At 46.9% G+C, this 22,321-nt stretch overlaps 1 protein-coding gene across 1 annotated transcript in view; it reads right to left on the bottom strand.

Annotated features, from left to right (window-relative positions):
* Nucleotides 1-22,321, bottom strand: part of BICDL1 (BICD family like cargo adaptor 1) — a 45,018-nt gene that overhangs the window by 710 nt on the left and 21,987 nt on the right. Inside the window, exons 3-10 of the mRNA XM_058851720.1 lie at nucleotides 13,838-13,954; nucleotides 13,158-13,169; nucleotides 11,659-11,805; nucleotides 10,520-10,699; nucleotides 10,058-10,276; nucleotides 8,790-8,933; nucleotides 5,535-5,665; nucleotides 2,892-3,012 (exon numbers count right to left, since the gene is read on the bottom strand). Coding sequence (XP_058707703.1) covers nucleotides 2,892-3,012; nucleotides 5,535-5,665; nucleotides 8,790-8,933; nucleotides 10,058-10,276; nucleotides 10,520-10,699; nucleotides 11,659-11,805; nucleotides 13,158-13,169; nucleotides 13,838-13,954 — 1,071 coding nt within the window. The remainder of the gene's footprint in view (nucleotides 1-2,891; nucleotides 3,013-5,534; nucleotides 5,666-8,789; nucleotides 8,934-10,057; nucleotides 10,277-10,519; nucleotides 10,700-11,658; nucleotides 11,806-13,157; nucleotides 13,170-13,837; nucleotides 13,955-22,321) is intronic.

Here is a 22,321-nt window from a genome sequence, read left to right as displayed (position 1 = left end):
GTGGGCCCACCAGATCCTTCCTGGGCTTTGCACCAGACTCACCAAACAGAACTGAGCTCATCCCTTAGACCCCCCCTCCTTCCCCTAGAGCCAGCACAGCAGTGGGAGCTCTGACTGACAGCTCAGTATGAACTGTGGCTTTTCAGATGTACCAGAAATGCTCTGATTCCATCCATGTTTGCACCACAGTGAAGCTGCTTTATACAAAATAATTACCCAGTTCCATTGCCACTAATGATGTGCTAACTCGTTCCTTGAAAACCTGGCTATAAATTTTACAGATTTTAAACTTTCAGATCGATTGCTTCTCCTATAATTGCATACTTAAACCACAGCTTAGTGAAAATGTGTGTACACAAACTAGCCCCACAGAGGAATCAACTGTTCTTGGGTGGTTTGGTCCCTGATTAGGGCTCAGGACACTGTCTGGTGAGAATGAGGATACTCTGGAGGGGCTGGAGTGGTGGAAGTGCTGTTCATTCAGCACAGGACTGAAGGGAAGGTGCTGCCACTGCCCATCAGCCAGCTGGGACTGGAAACTTCATAATGGCTAATCTCTTGTTGCAGTGTTTTCTGCAGGGAAAGGGATTGATAGCCATGACCTGGACCTGAATTTAGGATGAGGATTTCCCCTGTGGGAGCAGGAGGGTGCAGAGCTACACAGACTGGGGAAGATTTGGGTCTTTTTAGAGCAGGGCTGGAGAGAGGAAAGGCAGAGGGAGAGTTGAAGAGGTTGAGGTGAACATCAGTATGAAATATCAGTGAGACACGTTTCCAGAGCTGAAGCTGCCATGTGAAAATGTACAGCACTTGGATTTTGAAGGCACCTCTTCTGCTAAATGAAGTAGGTACCCAGGCTCCTGCATGGCAGATCTGTGTCCTTGATCAACCATACAACAAGGGATGAGAATGATTTACATGTATATTTATATATATATATACACACACCAAAATATCATATATATATATATATAAAAATACAGTATGCACTATTGAGAGTACACTGCATTGGGGTCTGTCAGATGTGAGTCAGAGAGCGAAGCACTTGGATGGGGAGGTTTTTTTGCTTGAGTCCTGTTTTATAGCTTGTATGATTATGTCCTTAGAGAACACTGCAATCTTGCTGACAGCCCTTGGTGAAATGCAGACTAGAAGTGTGCAAGAGCAAAATGTTACCAGATTAAAGCATTCAATTACGCCCAGCTAAAGCAGAGACTTTTATCCTATTTTATCAGAAACTTGCTGCAAACCTCTTTGCAAAACAGTCCCCAGAATACATAAATCACCCAACTTGTTTTGTGCCTCTGTGGCTGAGATGCTGTTGAGGGGAAATGAGGTGGCTGGAAACTATTTTGCTGCTGTGTAGCAACACCTCAGGTCAGTATGGAGACAACTTACTGCCATGAAGTGGGCCTGAACCTGAGCTCAGAGAGCTGATGGGAGCAGGTCTGGGGTTGCTGTGTTACTGCAACAGGACCTGTTCTTAACCTCTAAGCTAGGTTTATTCTAGCACAAAGTAGGTTTCACTTTATACCACCCATCCAGACTGCACTTGGAGCCAGACAGCTCCTATGCAGAGCACAGAGTGTCATTTACTGGACAATGAGGCTGAGAAGTAAAATCCCAGTCTGTCTTTCAAGAAGCTTTCCAGACACTAAATATTTGGATAGAGAGGGTTAATAATATGTGCACCTCAGACTGGCTTTTCCTGTGGTGCCCTGGTAAAGCCTCACCATGGGGTGCAGGATGCTGCCCCTGGCTGGTGCTGGATGGGGAGTGTGGGCAGAATATTGGTGGGTGATGGAGACTCCCACTGGCCCCTCTTGCCAGATGATGGTGAGGGCAGAAAAGGATGTGGGTGATGGTGGCAGCAGATGGAGAGGGGATGGTGGGTGTGGGGAGCTCACCTCAAAGGCAGGAGGGGTGTACGACTAAAGCTGTTGGTACAGGAACTGAGAAAGGCCACTAGATCAGAAACCAAAGGAGCCAGATAGTAAAAAGCCCTGAGGAAGCAAACTGTAAGCAGGAAAAAGAAAAGAAAGAAGAAAAGAAAAGGGAAAAAAAAAAAAAAAGAGAGAGAGAGAGAGAAACGAAAACACAGTGGAGTTGAAACAGGAGCGAGGTTGTATGGGAAAGGTTTCTACTGGTCAGGCTTGTTGTTAGTAAAGCTGGGGTCTTGCATGGTCTGCAACAAATCACTATAAATGGCACAGACCTTTTCTCTTGAGTCTGCTTTATTTTCTGAAGTAGCCCTCCCTTGGTGCTGGTTCTGGGAGGAGGCAGCTTTGTCCACTCTCAAGGGTTCTCTGCCTTCACAAGGGTTTTCCCCACTGACCCCAAGCAGAGCATCTCCAGGGCAGCTGTGGAACTGCCATGACTGTTCTTTACCTTGGTGAAGAACTGGAATTTTAGCTCCTCCTTCTTGATGTATCTTCGGAGTTGGTGAAAACAGTGCACCAACAATCAGCACAACCTCATTCTCCCACCTTTCTGCTCCATCATGGAAATGCACAGACATGCTGTGCCCACACATACCCAAGGTGTGCCTGCCTAGGGACACCTCCTGCACGGACTCCTCCTCACCCCATGCAGAGCAACGTGCACATTTCCGATTCTGCCAGGAGGCACAGTCTGCTTCTCCATTTTAAATGAGTGTTTAGAGCTGTAGAATTAGCAGCTCACAGCCAAAATGCTCAGAGCAGGGAGGGGCAGCTCCCCCTGCGCCCCACAGCATCGCTGGCTCCTGCAGAGCCAAACCCAGCACCCCCAAACACCCAATCCATGGATGCTCAGGCAGAGGACACGACACACCCACAGGGAGAGGGGACACTCCCCCACAGGTGGCCCTGGGGTCATGTGTCCCTTGGCCCCCACCCTGCCGAGGTGCTCACCTGCCAGGCCTCCAGCTGCTGCGAGAGGTTCACCTTCTGCTGGATGGCATCCAGGAGTTGGCTGTTGAGGGACATCATGTCGATCTTGCACTTGGTCAGCTCCACCTCCACCGCGTTCTTCCTGTGGGGACAGAAATCAGGGCATGGCATCTTTTTCTTTCTAAATGAAGAGTTAAGCATATCTAAACAAGTCTACAGTTTATGTCTTTCTCTGGCAAGTCCCCACATCCTAAGGTGTTCATCTCTGCTGTATTCTGGAAAATTGATTAATCTGAAGGGTGGGACACAACTTCTGACATCACTAAAGCCAGCAGATTTCTGATAAGCACACTGTGAAGAATTCTGAAAGAAAATCAGATACACTGCTGTGTAAGATAATAGTATGCCTGGATAATGTGCAAGATCTGCCAATAAAATGGAGATCTAGAACAAGGTCTATATACAAATATTTTCTCTTTTTCTTCTGTTTACATGCATAGAGAAATGGTGCATGCTAAAAATCAAATTACCTGTTGATCACTTGATCAATAAATTGCAATATAAACCAAAAAAAGTCTTAAATAAGAGTAAAATTCTGCTTTCACTTGGGACTTGAATTGAAGGAAGAAATGAAAGAAGAGAGCTTATCACATCATATACTTCTTAAGAATGACAAACTGTTAAAATCGTTTGAATTAAATATTAGGCTTTAAGGAAAGCTCCCAGTTTCAGTGGAGTTCTCCCAGCCCTTGGGAACATCTCTGCTGCATTTCCTCACAGACATTTGGTGGCCACTGGGCATGTCATGCCATGGCCAAGGTTACCCAAAGAGCCCCAAGTGCTCAGTGGCTGAGATGTTCCAGCTACTCCCTGCTTGTGGAAAGGAATTGTCCTTTAAGATGGAGCAATTTCCTAAGCTGCCCAAGCTGCTCACCATGCTGGGAGCACACAGGTGAGCACAAAGCTTAAGTTTTCAATTAACTGCTGTGTGATAGGAAAGCAGAACAGGACTTGCTGGGAACCATCCTTCCTTGCAAACATTTTTGAGAGAAATAATTGCATCTTATTAACTGTAGCTAATTCCTTGTCTCCTAATAGCTCCCTTGTGCTCCCCTGCAGAAGAGCAATTTGGGAATTGTGCTGGGAATTTGTGTTTATATTCCAGGTACTGGTTGCTTAACACTTCCTCTGAAAGGATCCTATTTTCCTATCGCTTCCCATGTTGCCAAACTTCAGCTTCAAGCAAAAATTTTCCACACCAGATGTCTGCCTCGGGCAGTGATTTTATTTCTGTTCAGAGTCAGGGATTTTTGGGGGGATGGGTTCAACAAAAGCAACTTAACCCTTGGGGTGTGAGGTGGGAAGAAAATCACGAGCCTCTCGAGGCAGCAACCAGCTCACTGGGGAGGGATGTTTTCACTTCAGTGACAGGATGCTCTTGTCTGCTTTCACTTGCTGCCACTTTCTGCTCCTTCATCCCCCTCACCTGTGCCCCATTCCTGGGGCTCCTGAACTGCAGGACAGCCAGCTCCAAATATTGCTGCTTTGTTCAGCAGGGTCACAGTGGACTGGAGAAGCTTCCACTCCAGGGCACCTGAAGCAGCCTTTTGCCTTTTGCTGTGACGCTTCCCTGCTGCTGGTTGGATGTTTGCAGGGGATTGATGGCAGCGGCAGTGTTGCCATAGCCACGGCAGAGCCAGCAGCCCACACACTCTAGGAATGTCAGGACTACCTCCCTGCCCCCAGCAGACAGCTGGGATGCTCCTGCTCCTTGCCAACAGATGGAGGTGTTACAGAGGACAGCAATGGGAATTTGGTACCAGCTAGCCCAGCAAGGGCAGCAAGGGAGATCGAGCCACTTATAAAAAGGGATGGTGTGGGCTGATTTAGCTCCTGCACCCTCAGAGGTGCAACCCTCTCCTGCTCCTCTTGTCCTGAGCTTTTCCCTAAGAAGATGGACTGGTGGTGTCCTGGCCCATCTGCTTGTTGAAGGGATTATCAGATGAATCTTTTCTAGCAGAGCACAGAGGGGTAAAGGTGTCTGTCCCTCTTCTCTGGGCAAGGAGAGCTCAGGACAGTTTTTGGCAAACCCGAGGGCAGAGATGGGGAAGGGGGATTTGGGGTATGGGGGGAGCAGAACCACATGGATCTGCAAGGAGGAGGAGCAAAACAAAAAGCCAAACCAGTGGGAGAATCCCAAAAGGAGAACCAGAGAATTACAGAACTGGAGATGCAAAAAATACCTTGGAACAGGAAAGGAGAGGGAATGACCAGAGGAATGGTCTAGGGAAGCCCAGGCAGGCTGTAATGGGGATGGTCAGGAAAGCAGGGCTGTGTGTCCGGAATAGCAAAGAAAAATGTGACAAATATAGGGCAGACCTAGTGTTTCCATTTGGCTCCCTGATGCCCTCTCCTCGTTGCTGTGACTCTCACCAGCACTAGGGATGGCACAAACGTGCTTCACAGAATGCTCCCAAATACCCCCAATTCAGCTGTGGGGCAGCTCTGCCTTTAGTATCTCCTGCCCTGCTCCCAAGCTCCTGGCAGCATTTCCCAAGGCCAGCAAAACCAAGACATCACTTTGTCACAGCTGCTGTGGAAAGCAGGAGAAAGCCACTCCACAAAAGCCGCCCCAGCCTGGCTCTGGCTGTTGGTGCCACTCACTTGGCGATGGCCTCGTCGCGGTCCCTGATGGCCTGGAGGAGCCGTTCGCTCGCCTCCTTGTCCTCGGCAGCGCCGCGCAGCCGGTCCCGCTCCTCCTTCAGCGTCGTCATCTCCACACTCAGCAGCGTCACCTGCGGGCACAGGGAAGCTGTGAAACCCAGCACTGCTCGGGGAAACGCACAAGTGTGGGCGGGGGGAAAAGGCCCATGGGCCAACCTGCAGGTGGAGAGATCGTAGAAAAAGCTGTGTCTGCTGTGTGGGGCTGTTAGTGCTGGTGCCACCCTCCATGAAATGTGCTGGCTTGCCCTGGGATGCTGGCCTGAGCAAGATGTGTCACCAGGATGGCCTCAGTAACATGCAGAACCAGCACTGAAAGCTCTGCAGGGCAGGACCCACCTGTGACACTGCTGTCACTGTGGCATTGGTGCTAAAATGTTGCCCCTCTCCAAGCAGTTTGTCTTGCAGTTTGCACACATCCTCCGGTGTAATTCTGTTGTAATTCTAATCTTTCCAGGGTTAAATTATTGCTAACATAATTTACCAGCAAATAATATTTTTTGAAGGGACTATTACGTCTCCCAAAGTAACATGAAGCCTGTAGACAAAGGATGTGAAAACTCTCTTTCATGCCACAGGAAGGTGTTACTGGCACATCTTACAATTTTAATTAGACTTTGAAATATGTCTGGAGTCTTAAATAGTATGAGAAATGATCTATCATTTCAGTCCTGTGCAGAGTGAGTTAATAGGGTGTGAAATCATGCAAGGATTGCATTAGCACAGCTTCATAATATTTCATACACATTTAATTTCTTTGTCTAGGGCACACACATGCTCTGTTACACTACTCCACCACCTGGAAACTCTTCCAGCGTTTGACCCACCTCCTGCCTCTAAATGCAGCTCAGTAGTGCTTGAATCTTCAAAGAAATCTTTAAATAGAGGGCAGACAGTCAAAAAGGGCTCATCTCATCCAGGGCGTGGGAGGATCTGCCGTTAGTGAGGCACGGCTGGGCCAGGGGGAGGAGGGTGTGAATGTACCCTGTCTGTGCAGAGACTCCCCATGGGACTGGGGAGCTGTGCTGGGGCTGCCAGGGAACCAGGGAGCTGTGCTGGGGCTGCCAGGGAATTGGGGAGCTGTGCCCTCCCTCAGCCCTACATGGGGAGCACCTTAAGAGCAATGATGTGGCAGAGAGCAGTGGTGTTGGGGTGATGTGAAAGGTGCTGAGCACTGCTACAGAAATCCCAGGGGACAGAGGATCCAGACACCCAAAATATGGTGTTTGGGATAGGTTTGGGATTTTAATTGGTTCTGTCTGTGCTTCAGGTAAGAATGGGAGAAAAAAAAAAAGGCAGAAGGTATGAAATAGCTTCTCAGTGAAGACAGAGAAGGGGGTGACTCCTATCTCCACCTGCTCACCTGCTCTCTTGGGCAGGAGCAATGATTGTGTGTGGCACCACAAGATCCTAAAAGCCACTTAGAAGCAGATGCCCTTTGATTGTATCAATACGAGTGCCAGAACAGAGGGATGAGGTGGCAGCAGAGCACTGCCTCCCCCAGGTGGACCAGATTTCCACATGCATCAGTTTTCTGTAGCACTGAACAGAAGACGTTGTTGCCTGTTCAATAGGAGGTGAGAATAATTAATAACCTGGAGCTAGTGTGAGTCTGGATAACAGGCAAAAGCTGTGGGAGACATGTACTTGCTGTGGGAGGCTGAAGCTCCTCTCTGAGAGCAACGGCTGCTGCATTTGTAGCTATGCCCCATCTTTCTCCACATCACACAAAGGTGTGAGAAGAAAACAGAACTGCTGTCCTGCCTTTGCTTACTAAATGTTCAGAGCTTTGGTAGTTGGGGACCCCTAAAAGCAGACCCAGGTTTCCAGACTTGCACAATGGCTGGTCTTCTGGTCCCTACTGGCTGGAGAGTCTGGGGAGATCGGACAAGCCTAAAATCTGTGAATAAGTCTCTAAAGGTCTCTCAGCACTGCCAGGCTGCAGAGATCCAGCCCTTGAGTCCTCTGTCTCAGGTGTGTTTAATGGCAAGGGGGGCTTGTGTGTGGTGCACAGGACTGCAGCAGTACAGCCAGGGCAGTGTCTGGGCTCATGTCTCACTGGGGACAGAAGTCTGGACCTTCAAAAGTGTCTCTTGTGGTGGCCACACTGCTGAGAGGAGCAGTAGGGGAAGGATGGGCTCCAGGGCTGCTCCCCTCCCACACTCTGCCCTGATCAGCTGCTGTGGAAGCAGGACATTTCCCACCCTCACACATGTGCAGCCACCACTGCCAGGGCATTTAATGATTCTCTCACTCTTTCCTCTTTGGTCCCATGGTGGGAGCTCCCACAGCCCTACACAAGGCTGTCAGACCCCAGGTTGTGTTGACTTTCTGAACAGGGATGTGTTCTCCTATTTACTCTCCAAAGGGTGATACAGCACTGCTGGGAAGACTAGCCAAGGACATTAATCCCATTCCCTGCTCCAGTGAAGCTGCTGCTGCTTCTGCTGCAGCCTCTAGATCTCCTCCAGCATCTGGAGTCTTGTCCCACAGAGACAAGGAGTGCCAAGCACCTCTTTGGATGCCTGTGTCTGTTTTGTGCTCTTGGCATAGGACCTCAGACACAGATAATGCTGCAATGGGATTCTGTGCTCTGGGTGTGGAGTTGGTGGTGGGGCTGGACCATTCCTTGCTGCTGAGGTTGCCTCAGCTGGTCCCTGGGGTGCTGCCTGGTGCCAGCTTGGCCACAATTAGGATTTTCTGGGAGTGCTCTTCTGAGGGTTTTGTGATGCTGCTGTGGAAGAAGTCAAGCCCTGCTCCATGCACAGCAGAGCAGCACCGTTATATCCACAGAACTGGTGCACACACCCCACACAAGGACTCAGTGCAGCAATTCAGGTCAGCCTGGATACCTTTGGGTTTCCAATACCCCATATCAAGCAGCCTCATATTTTGAGGTCTTCTGCTGAGAAGAATTTAAATAACAGAGGTTGTCTAAAAAGCGGATTGGGAGAAAGGCTTAAAGGAAGTTTGGCTGCTTGATATGATGCCTCAGATGGCCCCCAGACAATTTGTCAGAAACTTTCATCCTAAATGCTTAAATCCTCTGCGTTTGGTTAAACAAATCTCCCTCATCCAACCATTTTGGTCTAAATCCTCCTGGGTTATTTATCATGTTGGTCTCTTTGATGGATGGCATGTATTGGAGGATGAACACTGGCGTTACAAGACCACATGTAAAGTGTGGGAGTTGCTAACCTGGCTGTGCAGTCGCTGCAGCTCCTCCAAACTCTGCCTCAGTTTCCCCCGTTCTCCCTCCATTAATTCCCTCAGGGCTCGCGAATCCTCACTTGTTCTCCTGATCTGTTCCTCTAAGGTGTCGTCGTCGCTTCGCCGAGAGCTCTGAGAGCGGGAGAGAAATCTCTTGCTCAGATTTCACTTTAAAAAAGGCAATTGTATTAATTTGGTACTAGTTTGGGACAAGGGTACTAAACAAGGAAGAAGAAAATGTCAGTGTGACTTTGGTAGAGTTTTTTGTTCCCATATACCTTCACAACCAAGAGTGCTCAGCCAAGGCTAGTGCTTCAACACATGATGCAAAGAGCATGCAGACCTTGGCATAAACCAAATTTACAGAGAACTACTGCCCATTTGGTAGCCCATATGGCTACAGTCTCTGTTTGTGGACCTTTTACAGGACTTTTACATTTCATTTACCAAATGCAACTTCATCTCTATACTCAGCCTATGGGTACCTAAATGAGGAGGGTGAGTACTCCCTCACAGCCCCCTGCAGGGGCTGCACTGTTTTCCTCACCACAGCACCCCAAATAAGTCATAATGACAATGCAACCAGCTTATTGGGAATGGGAACAGGCCTGATTTGAGCCATAACAAAAAGGGAGATGTTTTGTTTTAATTCTGCACTTCTGTGGATGCTGAGTGGTCCCCCCATGCCACCCCTCCTGCCCAGCAGCCTGGGGACCACATCCTACAGACATCATCTTGTGCCAGCAAAACCCTTCACCTGCCATGGACTTGAGTTTGGCAGCTCCTGCCAAGACATTTCTACCAATGACAATTCATAGGGACAGAACATCCCAACATAGGGGTTATGATGTTTTTGTGATACTATTGCTAATAAAGTAAGGTTATATCCCAAAGGAAATAACCCAACTGTGATATGTAAGGCAATCTGCAATACTTCCACGCTGAAACTCTAACTTACTGGAAATCTCAAAGTAAGCCTACTTTTATTAATTTTCCAGAACAACTCATAGGCCAATGACAGTTGTATGAGCTTGAAAGTTTAGATGGTTTGAGCACTGCAGGCTGAAACCCCACATGCTTTGCTCCTGGCTTGTGCACATCCTCTGGCCCAGAGCTCGCTGCAGGTGCTGCTGGATCCTGAAGGCCCTGATCTTCCAGAAAACCTCTGTGGCTCACAGAGATGGGCAGTCACAGAGCACAGCCCACTCCTTGCATCTCAAATGGTCAGCCAAAGCCTCTCTGTGCCACCAACTTACCGTGGAGTCTGCCCCATCCAGCACATTTTGTATCAGTCTCTTGAGCTCACTGAGAGCTGCCCGCAGGCTCCCGGCTGGCACATCTTTGGCTGATGAGGTTTCTGAGGACTCGTCCATGGAGGAGTCAGTGGACACGGCCGAGTCGGCGCTGTCGTTGCCTCGCAGGTGGGAGCAGAGGTACCGCACTTGGCAGTACGCCTCCCAGAGCTGCAGCCTCAGCTGCAACAAGAGAACCTGGCATTAGCCTAGGGTGTCAGGGCCATGGAGATCCTCCTCCCATGGTCAAGTGGAGCGTGCGATTGCCAGCCCTCACCAATATTTGCCATGCTGGATTGGAAATGGATGCAGAGGTTTACTTTCATATGGTCAAAAGGGTGTTGATACCAGACCCCAGTCCCAATTTTCCAGCCTTTGGTTCAGCTCCAAATCCAGATCAAATGCATTGAACTGGAGGGCAAATACCTGTTCTCGTTCTTGCTCCAGCTCCTCTGCCTCCATGCTCTGCTCTATCTCAGAGAGCAGGGATGTGCTGGTTGTGTGGAGGTTTTGGAGACTTTTCTCCTCGCTGAGCTCCTCCACCTTGCCCTGCAGCTGCCTGTAGGACAGCCTCACCTCCTGGAGCTCCAACTGGCTTTGGTGCAGCTTGGGGAGAAAATCAAGATATCAGAAAAATATTAATGGAGGCAATATGGACTGGATCAATCTCTTGGTTTGTGAGGAAGCTGGGAGGGAGGAATGAGTGACACAAAACAGGCTTTCCAGCCAGGAGGAAAGTACTTGGCTGGTACTGCTATTTATTGGAGCTTATTAACCTCCAAGTGCTATTAGACACTGTTTAGAATCCAGAATATCCAGAAAGATAAAAATAGCAGGTTAATCAGTACTAAAATGAAGAACATTGTGAAGAAGTTGGGACTCAGGTAAAGAAATTTGCTAAAAACAACACAGCAGGAAGTGAATCCAAACAAAAAGTGCTAGCTACATGTTTTTTGAAAATACATACAAATACATATTTAAAAAAGGAAAATATATTCAGGGTTGTTTTGCAGAGCTGAGGATCCAGTGCTTGGTAACCCATAGAAGTGAAATGGAAAAACCTTGTTCTGCCCTAAGGCCTAGAGGTGCCAAGCTTGTTTTCCGGGGAGTGACATTTGGTGATTCATGGCTGTGAATACCATGGAGATGGCTGGGAAACCAGATGAGCACTGGGATCTAAGAGAAGCCCCTTTTGATCCCTCTGGAACAGTGGGATCTAAAGAAGTCCCTTTTGAAGCCAATTCTACTATTAAAAAACTAAATAAAATTAACTGCAACCTCTGTTGATGGAGTCCTCTGGTTCTTTTTGCATTTACCTCACTTCCCCAGCACCCTGCCTCACTTCCTTGCTCAGATCTCCCTCCTAAGCTGCTCTTTGCTGTCAGGATGATTTGTTGATGCTACACATCTTCATGGGGAACACCCAGAACCTTGCTTCCTGCCATTCTTGCATGAGCCATTTCATTCTTCCAGTTGTTCTCTCAGTTCATGGCCAATTTTTTCCCCAAATCATGACTTTTACTGCATCTCCCCATCCCCTCTCTGTCTTACTGCTGAATCCTCACCTGCAGGTCCTTGTCATGGCTTTGTCTCTCCAAGATGAGGACTCGGTCCTGCAGCTCCTCCACGGTTCCCTGGAGCAGGTCGTTCTCCTCCATCATGGCACTGAGGCGATGCTCCAGCTCCCGCTTCCTGTCTGTCAGCATTTTGATCTGCAGGGCAAAGAGAGGCCCTGTCAGACTTTGCAGGGACCAGAGAGGAGAGACACCACATTCCAAAGAGAGAAATGGAACAGCAAAATGCAGAAGGATGTACACAGATGTTCTGTACCTGTATGAGAGAAACTACCTCTGTGTGTGGTTTAAAGCTTAGGAAAGCTCTGAAAGGAAACAACTCCTCCCCCAGGCTTCAGGGGCAGCTCCAAAGGGGCTGGGTGTGCACTGGCAGGTCGGGGAGCAGGCAGGAATATTCAAAGGTATTAAGTGGAGACCAGCCCTGCCCACCCCTTGCACCTTAACATTTGAAAGGCAAAAACTAGTTACTTCTCCTGGCTGGTCCTAATGGTGGCATTTTCTCCTGTGTGGATGCTGGAGAGCACAGGGTGAGCCAGCAGGATCCAGGGTGAGGCTGTGGGATCCTGCTCCTCGCAGGTCTGTGCCACAGAACTGCCCATAGCTGTTCTTAATTTGTGTGTGTTCATCAGGTCCTCACCAGGGACTTTTCTGTCTTTTCACTTATGAAAACTCCTTTCTGTGCTGTGCCTATTTTTAGCCTCCCAGTGATCGGTTGCCTTTAAAATTGGTTCATTTCTTTTAATTGTCAAGGGCAGTGATTTCAGGCGAGGGACAGTGTGCCAAACAAACCCTCCATGACTCAGTTAGCTGGGAACAGTGCAAGGGATGAATCAGCACTAGCCAAGGTCACTTCTTGTTTAACCAAGAAGAAGGAGCTTTTCCCCACATTACTACACACTGGGTCTCTGGGGTCTGGTATGCCAGCCATCCACCAGTCCAGTATAACCCTAAATATTCTCTATGGCCTCCTTTCAGTTCACGGAGCATAGACAAATCCAGCAAATTCACACTGTTTTCTTGGCCTCTTTGGGACCTTGTCTCTTTGCTGCTTTCCAGGTTGCTGGAAAGATTTGGCTGCACAATGGAGTATCAGCCAAGTATGTGGACTAGCTGTTTCTGCAGAGTAAAGGCTGCTGGAGATATTGGAAAGCTGCTGAGGTGACTAATGGTTTCTGAGATGTCTCTACCCACCCCCATCATGATTTGTGTGGGTTGGAGAAAGAAAAATAAGAGGTTTAATGGAGAGATTGTACCTAGAGTTCATATTTGCTGGGCAGACCAGTAATGAACACACTGTAAATAACCATACAACAGAAAAAACATTGCTCTGCCATGAGCCCTGGACCATGGGGAAGGCACAGGGAGAAAGGGATTGGAAAGCAAGATACAGGAAGGAGGTGAGGAGAGAAGGTGTGGCATGCATGGTGACAGGCATGCATGGTAACAGCCATGTACATGCAGGCAAACCCTTTCCAAGCCTCCATACTTACTTCAAGGACCTGCTGCTCCACGCCAAGGGGAGGGGAAGAAAAGGCGAGGGACCAGCAAGGAGCAGGTGGGAGCAGGAGAAAAGAAATGGACAGATTTTAGGAAAAGCTTTTCCATACAGCTTTTAAATAAAAGAAGTGGTTGGGTAGTAGAGCAGGACATCTTCTACCCATCTAGCTCCTGCCTATGTGATCCCCAGTGACCCTGTCAGGCAAGGGAAAAGGAAGGAAGTTGTATCATTCCTGCAAATGTACCTAAGTTAAAACAGGCAGGGGCTCCTTGCTTTCCCAAGTGCATGGCTCAGAGGCAGGAGAGGATTGCTGCTTTCTTTGCAAGCATGAGGAACAGAAGGAAAAAACCCTTGCAGACCTTCCCACCATGCCCACCAGAGTTTAATCTGTACTGGGCAGAGCCCTGTGGGAGTACAGCCATGGTTTGGCTCCTGGAAGATCCTTCTCATCTGTTCTTTTTGCAGGAATGCTGTGGCAGAGGCAGCACTGGAGGATGCTCTGAGCCAGAATCCCAACCAGAACACCATGGAGCAATCCTTGCTGGGGGAGTCCTTTGCCCCAGTGTTGCCATCCCTCTGTTGGCTCCACTGGCTGTGTTTGCTCAGAGAAGGGCATGACACAAGCTCCAGGAGCCCTGGCTGCTTTCTGCAGGAGGGAGGCAGGTGACTCACCTCGGCCTGGAGGCTCTCCAGCCGCACGATGTGTTGGCTGCTGGAGGAATTCTTCTCCCGGAAGTCTTCCCGGAGGGTGTGGACCTGCAGGGAGAGCTGCCGCTCCACCTCAGATGCCTGCAGGGAGACACCAGCTGGAGTTACCCCACAGACCCAAAGCTGCCATCTCCTCCTGCCCAGGGAGACCTGCCCAGATACAACTTCTGCACAAGCCCAGTTTCAGCAGAAACTCTGAATTCTGCATAGTCTGGGTGAGTGAAAATCTCACCTTTGACAGACACTGGGGAGAGCTGCCATTTAAACCATGTTGATTTTTCCCTTGGGGCAGCCAAGGGGCAACAGCCCATAATTTTTTTCCACTGTAAAAAACCACGATGACTCCTGTGTCCCAGAGGAAATTCACTTTGCCTTAAAAATTGTAGCCTAGCTGGGGTTGAGGAGAAGACCAGGAAACACCCCTATTAGATTTACACTCCTAACCTCTGAACATCTTTGGCACAGCCCTCATATAACAAGTACTCTTTGCCTCTGATTCCCAGCTCCTGCCAAGGCCAGATGGAGAAACATCCTCTCCACATGACTGTCAGTGCAGGATCCCTGGGCTTGTCCCTCTTTCCCATTTTGAAGCAGGGATGCCCCACTTATGCAGGGTGATTTGAGGACAGCAAAAAGGCCATTCCTACCTGCAGGATCCAGGCTTGAGGCAGCCTTTACAAATGATAGTTTAGACATGTTAACTATGCTCCAGGCAGCTTTATGGCTGATTTTTACATGTGAACACACTTGTTTAGGCCTGTAAGACAACATAAGGTTTTTATGACGAAATCCTAACGAGACAGTGAAATGGATGGTTTTATTTTTAATTAGCTTCCATCAGATTCCATTACACTTAGGCACAGACCTCCAGCTATGCCACATGGGCTGGAATTGATTCCCCTCAAGGGTGGCATTGCTGTCCTGCTTGGGGTGTGTCCAGTGGCAAAAGCCACAGTGTTTTAGACAGGGAGGGAGGGACTGGAGTCAGCAGCTGTGGGCAGGTTGGGGAATGCATCTTTAGGTCTGGCAAATGGGGCTCTGGATTTTCTCTGGGTGCTCTGACAGTGCCCAAGGCAGAGCTTCACCAAAGGGTGCAATGACTCTGCTCTAGAACCTTGTGACTGGAGCAATGAGCACATAGACCCAGCCTGAGCTGCCCAAAAAGGCAACACTGCTCCCTTTTAAGAAAGTCCCTTATTTTGCACAGTCTGCAGCAAAATATTCCAAATCAGAAGCATGAAGTAAAAGGCTGTTCCAGCTCCATCAAGTGGAGGAAACTGGTGGCCTCAACACTGTTTGCTTGGAGGGGCAGCATCAGACAGAAATGTGGCCACCAAATCAGGCTCTGACCACTGACTTCTGAAAAGAGAAGTGGGTTCCAATAATAAGAAATAATCTTGTCTACCAATTGGTTTTTTGCTCCCTTCTTACACTGTTTTTTTCACTCTTCTTTAAAGCCCCAAGTCAGAACCCTTTGCATATTGCCTAATTTATTTAATAAAGCTTCCTTGCTATAGGAAGGAATTCAGTATAGGAAGGGGTTGGTTATTTTTCTTCCCTTAAGCAACTATAGGTTGCAAAGCATCCTGAGCAGCTATTAATTGGTGACACTAAAGAAGATGGATGGATTGTGCTTTTTTTGAATGATTCACTTGCTTTTGTAATGACTGCTGAAACATCTTCATGCTGAAACGCTCTGCAGGAGCTATCAAGGATGAAAAAGCACCAGATGAAAAGCACTGAAGGATTTTGCCTGCAAGATGCTGACCACACTCCCAAGGAGCACAAGTGGCACCAGAGGAGATGACACACCAGTATTTGACGGTTCACTGTGTAACATAATTTATACGCTTGAAGAATGCTACGTACAGAGAGTATAAATGTACAAGGGAGCAGTAAGGAAACAAGGCAGTATTAATGGCATTGTAAAAATCCCTGGTAAGAAAATATATAGCTGCTCTTGCTCGTTCTGCTCCCCATGCCCAGACAGGAGCAGGTGAAGGGATGAGCTGCAAGGATGATTCAGATTGTGGAAAGTCTGTTATACGAAAGGAGTCTAAAAAAAGGATGGCTTGTTTTATCTCATGCAGTGAATGCTGAGAGAGGACTCCCTATAAATACATCACGGATGAGCACACAGAAGGGAGAAGCGCTATTTAAGCAGAAGCACAATTTTGGCAGAAAAGAAAGATGTGAATAAACCGGATAAGAGTATATTAAGGCTGGCAATAGGAAGATTTCTACATTTCCAAGGACCTGCTGTAGGATTCCTCTTCTGCACCATTACAGTAGTAGAAATGGTGGCAAAAAAAAATAACTCTGTAATGGAGCTGGGTCACTTTATCATGCAGCTTCTTTCAGAGGGCTGCCTGTGACAGAAGGGAAATGAATTGACCTCAAAGGTCCTCTCCAGTACCAGGCTGCTTGCAGGACTATAAGACTTGTATTCACCAGCATTAAATCATCATCTGGAATTTATCTATGTGCTGCCTGGCTCACTGGCTCACACATCTTATTCCCACAGTTATAACCCACAAGGAGGGGAAAAAAGCACTCAGTTACTTTTAGTATTTAGAGCCCTAAAGGCAGACAGGATGTCACAGTGTCACCTCAGTGAACACCATTTGCATACTACCTCATGCAGTTGAGAAAAGCAAAAATAATACTTGCTTTAGCCTCACACAGTGCAGAAAAACACTTTCTGACCAGCTGTTTAGCAGAAGGAAACACAAATGACTGTATTTTGTGTTTCCCTCCACAGGCTAACCAGGAACGGTTTTCATCCAGTTTTTCTAGACACGAAACAAAGTCTTCTGAGCTGAGCTCTGGTCATGGAATCTTCCTTTTCAAGCTACATTTGTTTCAAAGGTTATTAATCCTGCTGCCAAACTACCCTTTCTAATTGATTATAAAATAGAGATTTTAACATCAGCTTGCATTAATTTATGAAAGCCACCTTGACAGTGTCCAATATTTCTCAGGCTTTCTGGTGTATGTTCGGACAGTGTCTGCTTCAGTTCTCAGCACTGCTGTTGATGTGCACCTGCACATGTGTGTTTTAAACCATGAGCTCACCACTGATTACTTTGAACATGCTCTTTTTACATAGTGGCATCAGTGAAGATGTAACCTTCCATCTCCATTTTCTCTTTAATGCTCAATATGGCTTTTGCTGAATGGAAGTGAGTTTCTTCTGCCTTGGCCAGCCTTAGGGCTTTCCCTCTTCATCGCTGTTTCCTAAACATTAAAAGCTAAATCTTTTGTGGTTCTGTCAATCATTTAGCAATGCACTGATTTTGACAGAGACAAGTAATATTCTTTGCAAAAAGGCAGACATATATTGCCCAACATCACAGCTTTGCTCTGTAGTTAAAAATGAATTAATTTCCTCAGTATGAGCAAATTGGCCAACACAGCCACCAGGCAAGATTTGAAACGTATCTGCAAAAGCATAGACATCAATTCACAATTAGATATATCCAATCAACTGTGAGATTTGTTTTCTGGTCTTCAGGCAAGGTTTCAATGAGATTGGGGCAGTGCAAGAAGAAAGGAAGAGCAGGAGGACATTTTGGCTTCTGCTCTAATTAAGGCCTTTTCATCATTGCAAACTTGATTAAGTTTCTCTCATGATTAATTCCCAAGTGCTAAAATACACAAAACTGTGTAGATCTTTGGCGGAAAGAGATGCTTGCCAGTTACAAGAGCTCCATGATGATTAACATCTGGAATATATGAGCAATAAATACATAAAACAAATATAAATAAATTGGACTGCTGATGTTCCTGTGAAGGGGGTGGGGGGGATCTTTGAGAAGTTAGGGATGGACTACAAATTAATGGCCTGTTTAGTCTTAGTTTTAGTCTTATTCAAAAAATCCCTTCCTCTGGGTTAAGATTTGATAAATAAAGCTAACTGTATACAAAATAACTAGCTATAAGTCATGTCAGAAAGAAAAGGAGAATGAAAAAAAAGTTTAATAGACTGTAGCAGGGTGAAGAAACCAATGTTTCCATATGATTTACTTCTACAAACAAGATGATTAAGATTTAACAAAGGATATTGAAGATTTTCTTGCCTAAAATAGCTAAGAAAGAAAAGTCCTAATTAGTGCTAAATTTGTAACACTCAGGAGAGCGTGTTACCCCTTTTATTAATTTGCTAATAGCTGAGTTCAAGGGACTTCCTGTTCCCACTGTGGTCCCATTAACACTTCAAACCACTAATTGCTGCCTCCCCTCGCTGCAGGTTCCAGGATTCCCAGCTCTTCTCTAGAAGGAAAATATATTTGGCTACTAAAACATAACCAGAGGTGGAAACAATAACAACAAATTGCTTTAGATTTATAATTTACCAAAAAAAATATTATTCTGACTTCTGAGGGAAGTCCCAGAGGACGGGGATTCTGTTTTGTCACTGCAGCCAGCACCCAGGTGCTGGAAGAAGCCTGGTTTTCTGGGATATTTGATCCATGCCAATAAATTGCCTGTTTCCCAGACCCTTGGCACGTTGGCACCATAAATCACCCTCAATATTTAGCACATCTAGAGGTTGCTCAGTTTGGGAATCTTTGAGAGATTTTTAGCAAGGCTTTTAATGCAGGTCAACTTCAAATTGTTATTTGAAACATTAGCCTATCTAGGAAAGTTCTTACATAATAGAGGTGCTTGCATGCACCAGCTCTTGAGGTTTTTAGCTTTTATTTGCTGATTTGTGTGCCCAGAAGGATTCCCTGTGGAATTCTCTGTGGAGAAGAGGAGTAGCACCCTGGTGGGCTGGCCAATGCCTACCCAGCTGCTCTCTCACACCCCCCTCCAGCAATGGGGGAGAAAATAAGATTTAAAAGCTTGTGGATTGAGACAAAGACAGGGAGATTACACATTATTAGGGGAATCTGAAGTTCAAACAGTGACAGTAAAGTAAAAGGCAAAGCTCAGCTTGGCCATTGCCTGGGACTGGATTAGCAATGGGGATTTTTGTGGTGAGGGAGAGGATGGAACTGTGATGGAACTGGATGGAACCCTGGTGGGTTGTGATGGTGTTGCTTCCCTTGTGGTGTGAGGAAGTTTTTTTGGGGCTGATGTCATCAGTGGAGCTGTGAAGGGTGTGTGGCAAGTGAGTATTTTAATGACCATTATGAAATTAGCATTTTGCTGAGGCAAGGGGTAGAATTTATTTCCTGCAGGTGCCCAGGCACTGCTGGGGGGCTGAGAGACCCTCTGGGGTGAGGCTGGGGCTGCCCCAGGAGGGACACGGTGAGTTCCACCCCAGCCCCTCTGCAGGGCAGAGCTGAGGCTGTCATTCACCACTGCTGGAAAAATGCACTCATGAAAGGACAAAACACCTTCTGCCAGTGACAGCTGAGGTAAAAGGTGTGAAAAAGCTTCGTGGTTGAAGGAGGAGTAGGAGGGGACTTGGCTTTCTCCAGAGACCTCTTCCCGCTTCTCCCCAGTGCAGCACAAGACATTGGAGCTGGGAAGTGCTGGTGAGAGCCAGGACTGCCCCCATCCCTGCCAAATGACAGAGTGGGGCTGAATCCTCCTCCTCGCTCATCCTTCACTCTGCTGCTGCCCAGATGTGGGGGATTCAAGGCTGAGGAGCTTTCCCTCTGGCAGGAAACAGGCTGCCACAGGCCAGCCCCATTGGGTGGGGGGCCCTACACAGACAACAGGGCAGGGGGACAAGACAGGAAACAAAAGAACACTGTTTTTGCACAAAATGGATCTGTCAAGAAAAAACGAAAGCAAGAGATCTTGATCCAAAGGATTGCAAAAACAAGGAGACTAAGTAATGGAGGAAAGGCACTATTATGACTGTTTTATAAGCATCAGGCTGGGGGCACATTAGTGATGGGAAAAGCCTCACGACTGCAGCATTAAACCTGTTCTGAGAGGATTCTGTGAGACAAAGGGCAGCAGTGGCAGCTTATACTAAGCTCTGCACTACTTCCACATTTCTGGCATTTTGGAAATACAAGAACATGAGCTTTTACTGCTTGCGTGAAAGTGAGAAATTTTTGCTGCAGGTTTGTTCCCTTTCCCATCTGTAGGACAAGTGGAAATGCATAGTGTATCCTTTGACCTCACTCCTATTTACCTGAGTTTTACCATAAAAACCCCAAGAATGTGTTTCTTCTCAACAAGCCCTAGTTATGGAGTGGGTGGCAATGGGTTAATGCAAATCAACTCTGATGCCTCACACCTGAGAGGCAGAGGCCCAGCTGGCTGAGAGAGCAAGGAGCACCTGGGGCTTTCTATTTTGGGATGGGGTGGTCTGGCACCTGCTCCATGAGGTGGAGTTAAGAATGGAGATATTTAGTTCCTTGGTGGAAACATCTGCAAACCTTGGTTCTTCTCAGGCTGAAGCTAGGTTTTCTGATTTTGGAAGGAAAAGTGGTTGCATTGTCTGCCTCTGGTTGCTTCCTATATTTCTCATGACTGGAGGACTCTGAGTGTGTCTAGAGATGGAGAAAAACTACTACTGATTTTTTCATTTTCAAGTGTCCTTGAAAAGTCCTTTCAACAACGACAGTGGACTTTTGCTGCATCACTAAGCAAAGTGTGAAAAAGTAGATGGGGTTTTCCTTGCAATGCAATTGTTATTTTTTTTCTTTCCTGTTAGGTTAGGTGATATATCTGAACCAGTGTGCAAGGCAAACATCTGAATGCTTTGGGAAAGAGCTTAGGGGGATGAATGCAAAATGGCAGCCTTCATCTTGTCTTTTAGTAAGTATTCAGATAACTACCTGATTGAGGCCAAAAACCATTAGCTTGGGCTAAATCAATTTACAGGATTAGGAACTGCTGTTCAGAACAGGAGCAAGGGCAGTTGGATGCCCTATGGGGTTAACCCTACCTATGTGTAACACCTCCAGGTCCATTGTCTGAATGAAAGAAAGAGCTTCACAAGTGGCTGTGGGCTGTTTCAGGAGGTGCTTAAACACGAGCCTCCTTTTTTTTTTGGTGGTTTATTCTTGACCTAAACATTTGGCTCTTGTGGAGAGGAAAATAGAGTGTGTGGAAAAATGAGTCAGCCAGCTTCCTGTGGGAGGGACTGCAGGAGGCACGATGCTTTGAATGCTGCAATAAATTAGCACTGGAGATAATTCAGAGGACAAAGTGTGCCTGGAGGACACGCCATGCTAAGTAGTGCACGAAGTGGCTCTTGCTCTCACTGTGCAAATCCTGCTTTGCAGAAGAAGTGTGGGAGATGGGACAGCTCTGCATTGTGTTGTGGAGCTCTGCACAGAGAGCTGAACATGGGCTTGTTGGTGGCTGTTTGGCTCCTGGACGGTGAGAGGATGAAGGTAATAACATGGAACACCAGCAGGCTCATCTAGTTCTGTGGGGATGCTGCACATCTCCTGGAGTGAAGCATTTGTTACCTATTTGCACATGGAAGCAGAAAGGCTGCAATAGTCAAGTCTGGTGGAGCCACCACATTAATTCACTGCAGCACAGCCTGGTCCTTGTTGCAAGGGGGTCTGGGACCTCCACATTAAATATTTTGTCATTCCCCTTGAGCCTGTGCAAGAGTGCAGTGCCTGAAGTTTTGTATTGCAGAGGGAATGGTACAGTTTGGAAGCTGAGCAGTTCATGTTTTGCATCAGTAAGCTCTGTGGTCTGCTTTCCTAGATAACTTCTAATGCATTTCTAATATTTAATTTCTACTAATAAGTTGGGGTTTTTTTTCCCCTGAAAAAGGCATATTTTACCTTGATAGACCATTTTGGCCATTGCCTTTGATGTAGGTTTTTAATCCAGATTTGCTGGAGCTCAGTCTGTCTATACTACATGAGCTAAAGGCTGAAAAATATTTCTTCCAGTAACTTTCTAGTGAGCCAAAAGTGTGGGTCAGATAAGAGGATAATGAAACAAAAAAATGCCTGACTAGTTTGGAAATAACTGAACTGGAAACATGAATACTTAACCTGGTCATTAAAACCTCTGAAAATTTAAGAAGGTTACAACAGTGGAGACAAAGAAATGTAACATTCCCTCCTGCTCCAAGAGGCTTTGCTGTCTTTCCTTGGTAGCCTGAAGTCAGGACAGCCAATCTCCATTCTTGAAATTTTTTTTTTATGAAATCATTTTAGTCTTAAGACCTTAAACCTGGAGGTGTTCAAATTCAAATGGTTGTGCCTGGAAGACAGAGACAATAATTAAGCTTCTTACAATCTCTTCCTCTGGCTTTAAGCACTCTTTCCCCTTTATTTCAAGGTAAATTAATTGAGTTCTATTGGGGATATCTAATATGTGATGGCAGACTAGCAGCTCTGTCTGCTCTTGCAATCTTTGTGTCTACACCCTATTAAGCTCACAATACACTGTTTTAGGATTTATTAGTAGTAAATCAAGCCAAAAGCTTTCCAGTTTGTATAGACTTGGTGCTCAAACCTGCATTTACAAACGTGTTTGAGTGCATGAAAATAGCGGTGTCCATTCCCA

Source organism: Poecile atricapillus, chromosome 16 (genome assembly GCF_030490865.1).
Source record: "Poecile atricapillus isolate bPoeAtr1 chromosome 16, bPoeAtr1.hap1, whole genome shotgun sequence".
Classification (NCBI taxonomy): domain Eukaryota; kingdom Metazoa; phylum Chordata; class Aves; order Passeriformes; family Paridae; genus Poecile; species Poecile atricapillus.
The sequence above is the reverse complement of the archived record's forward strand: the minus strand, read 5'-3'. Positions and strand labels throughout refer to the sequence as shown.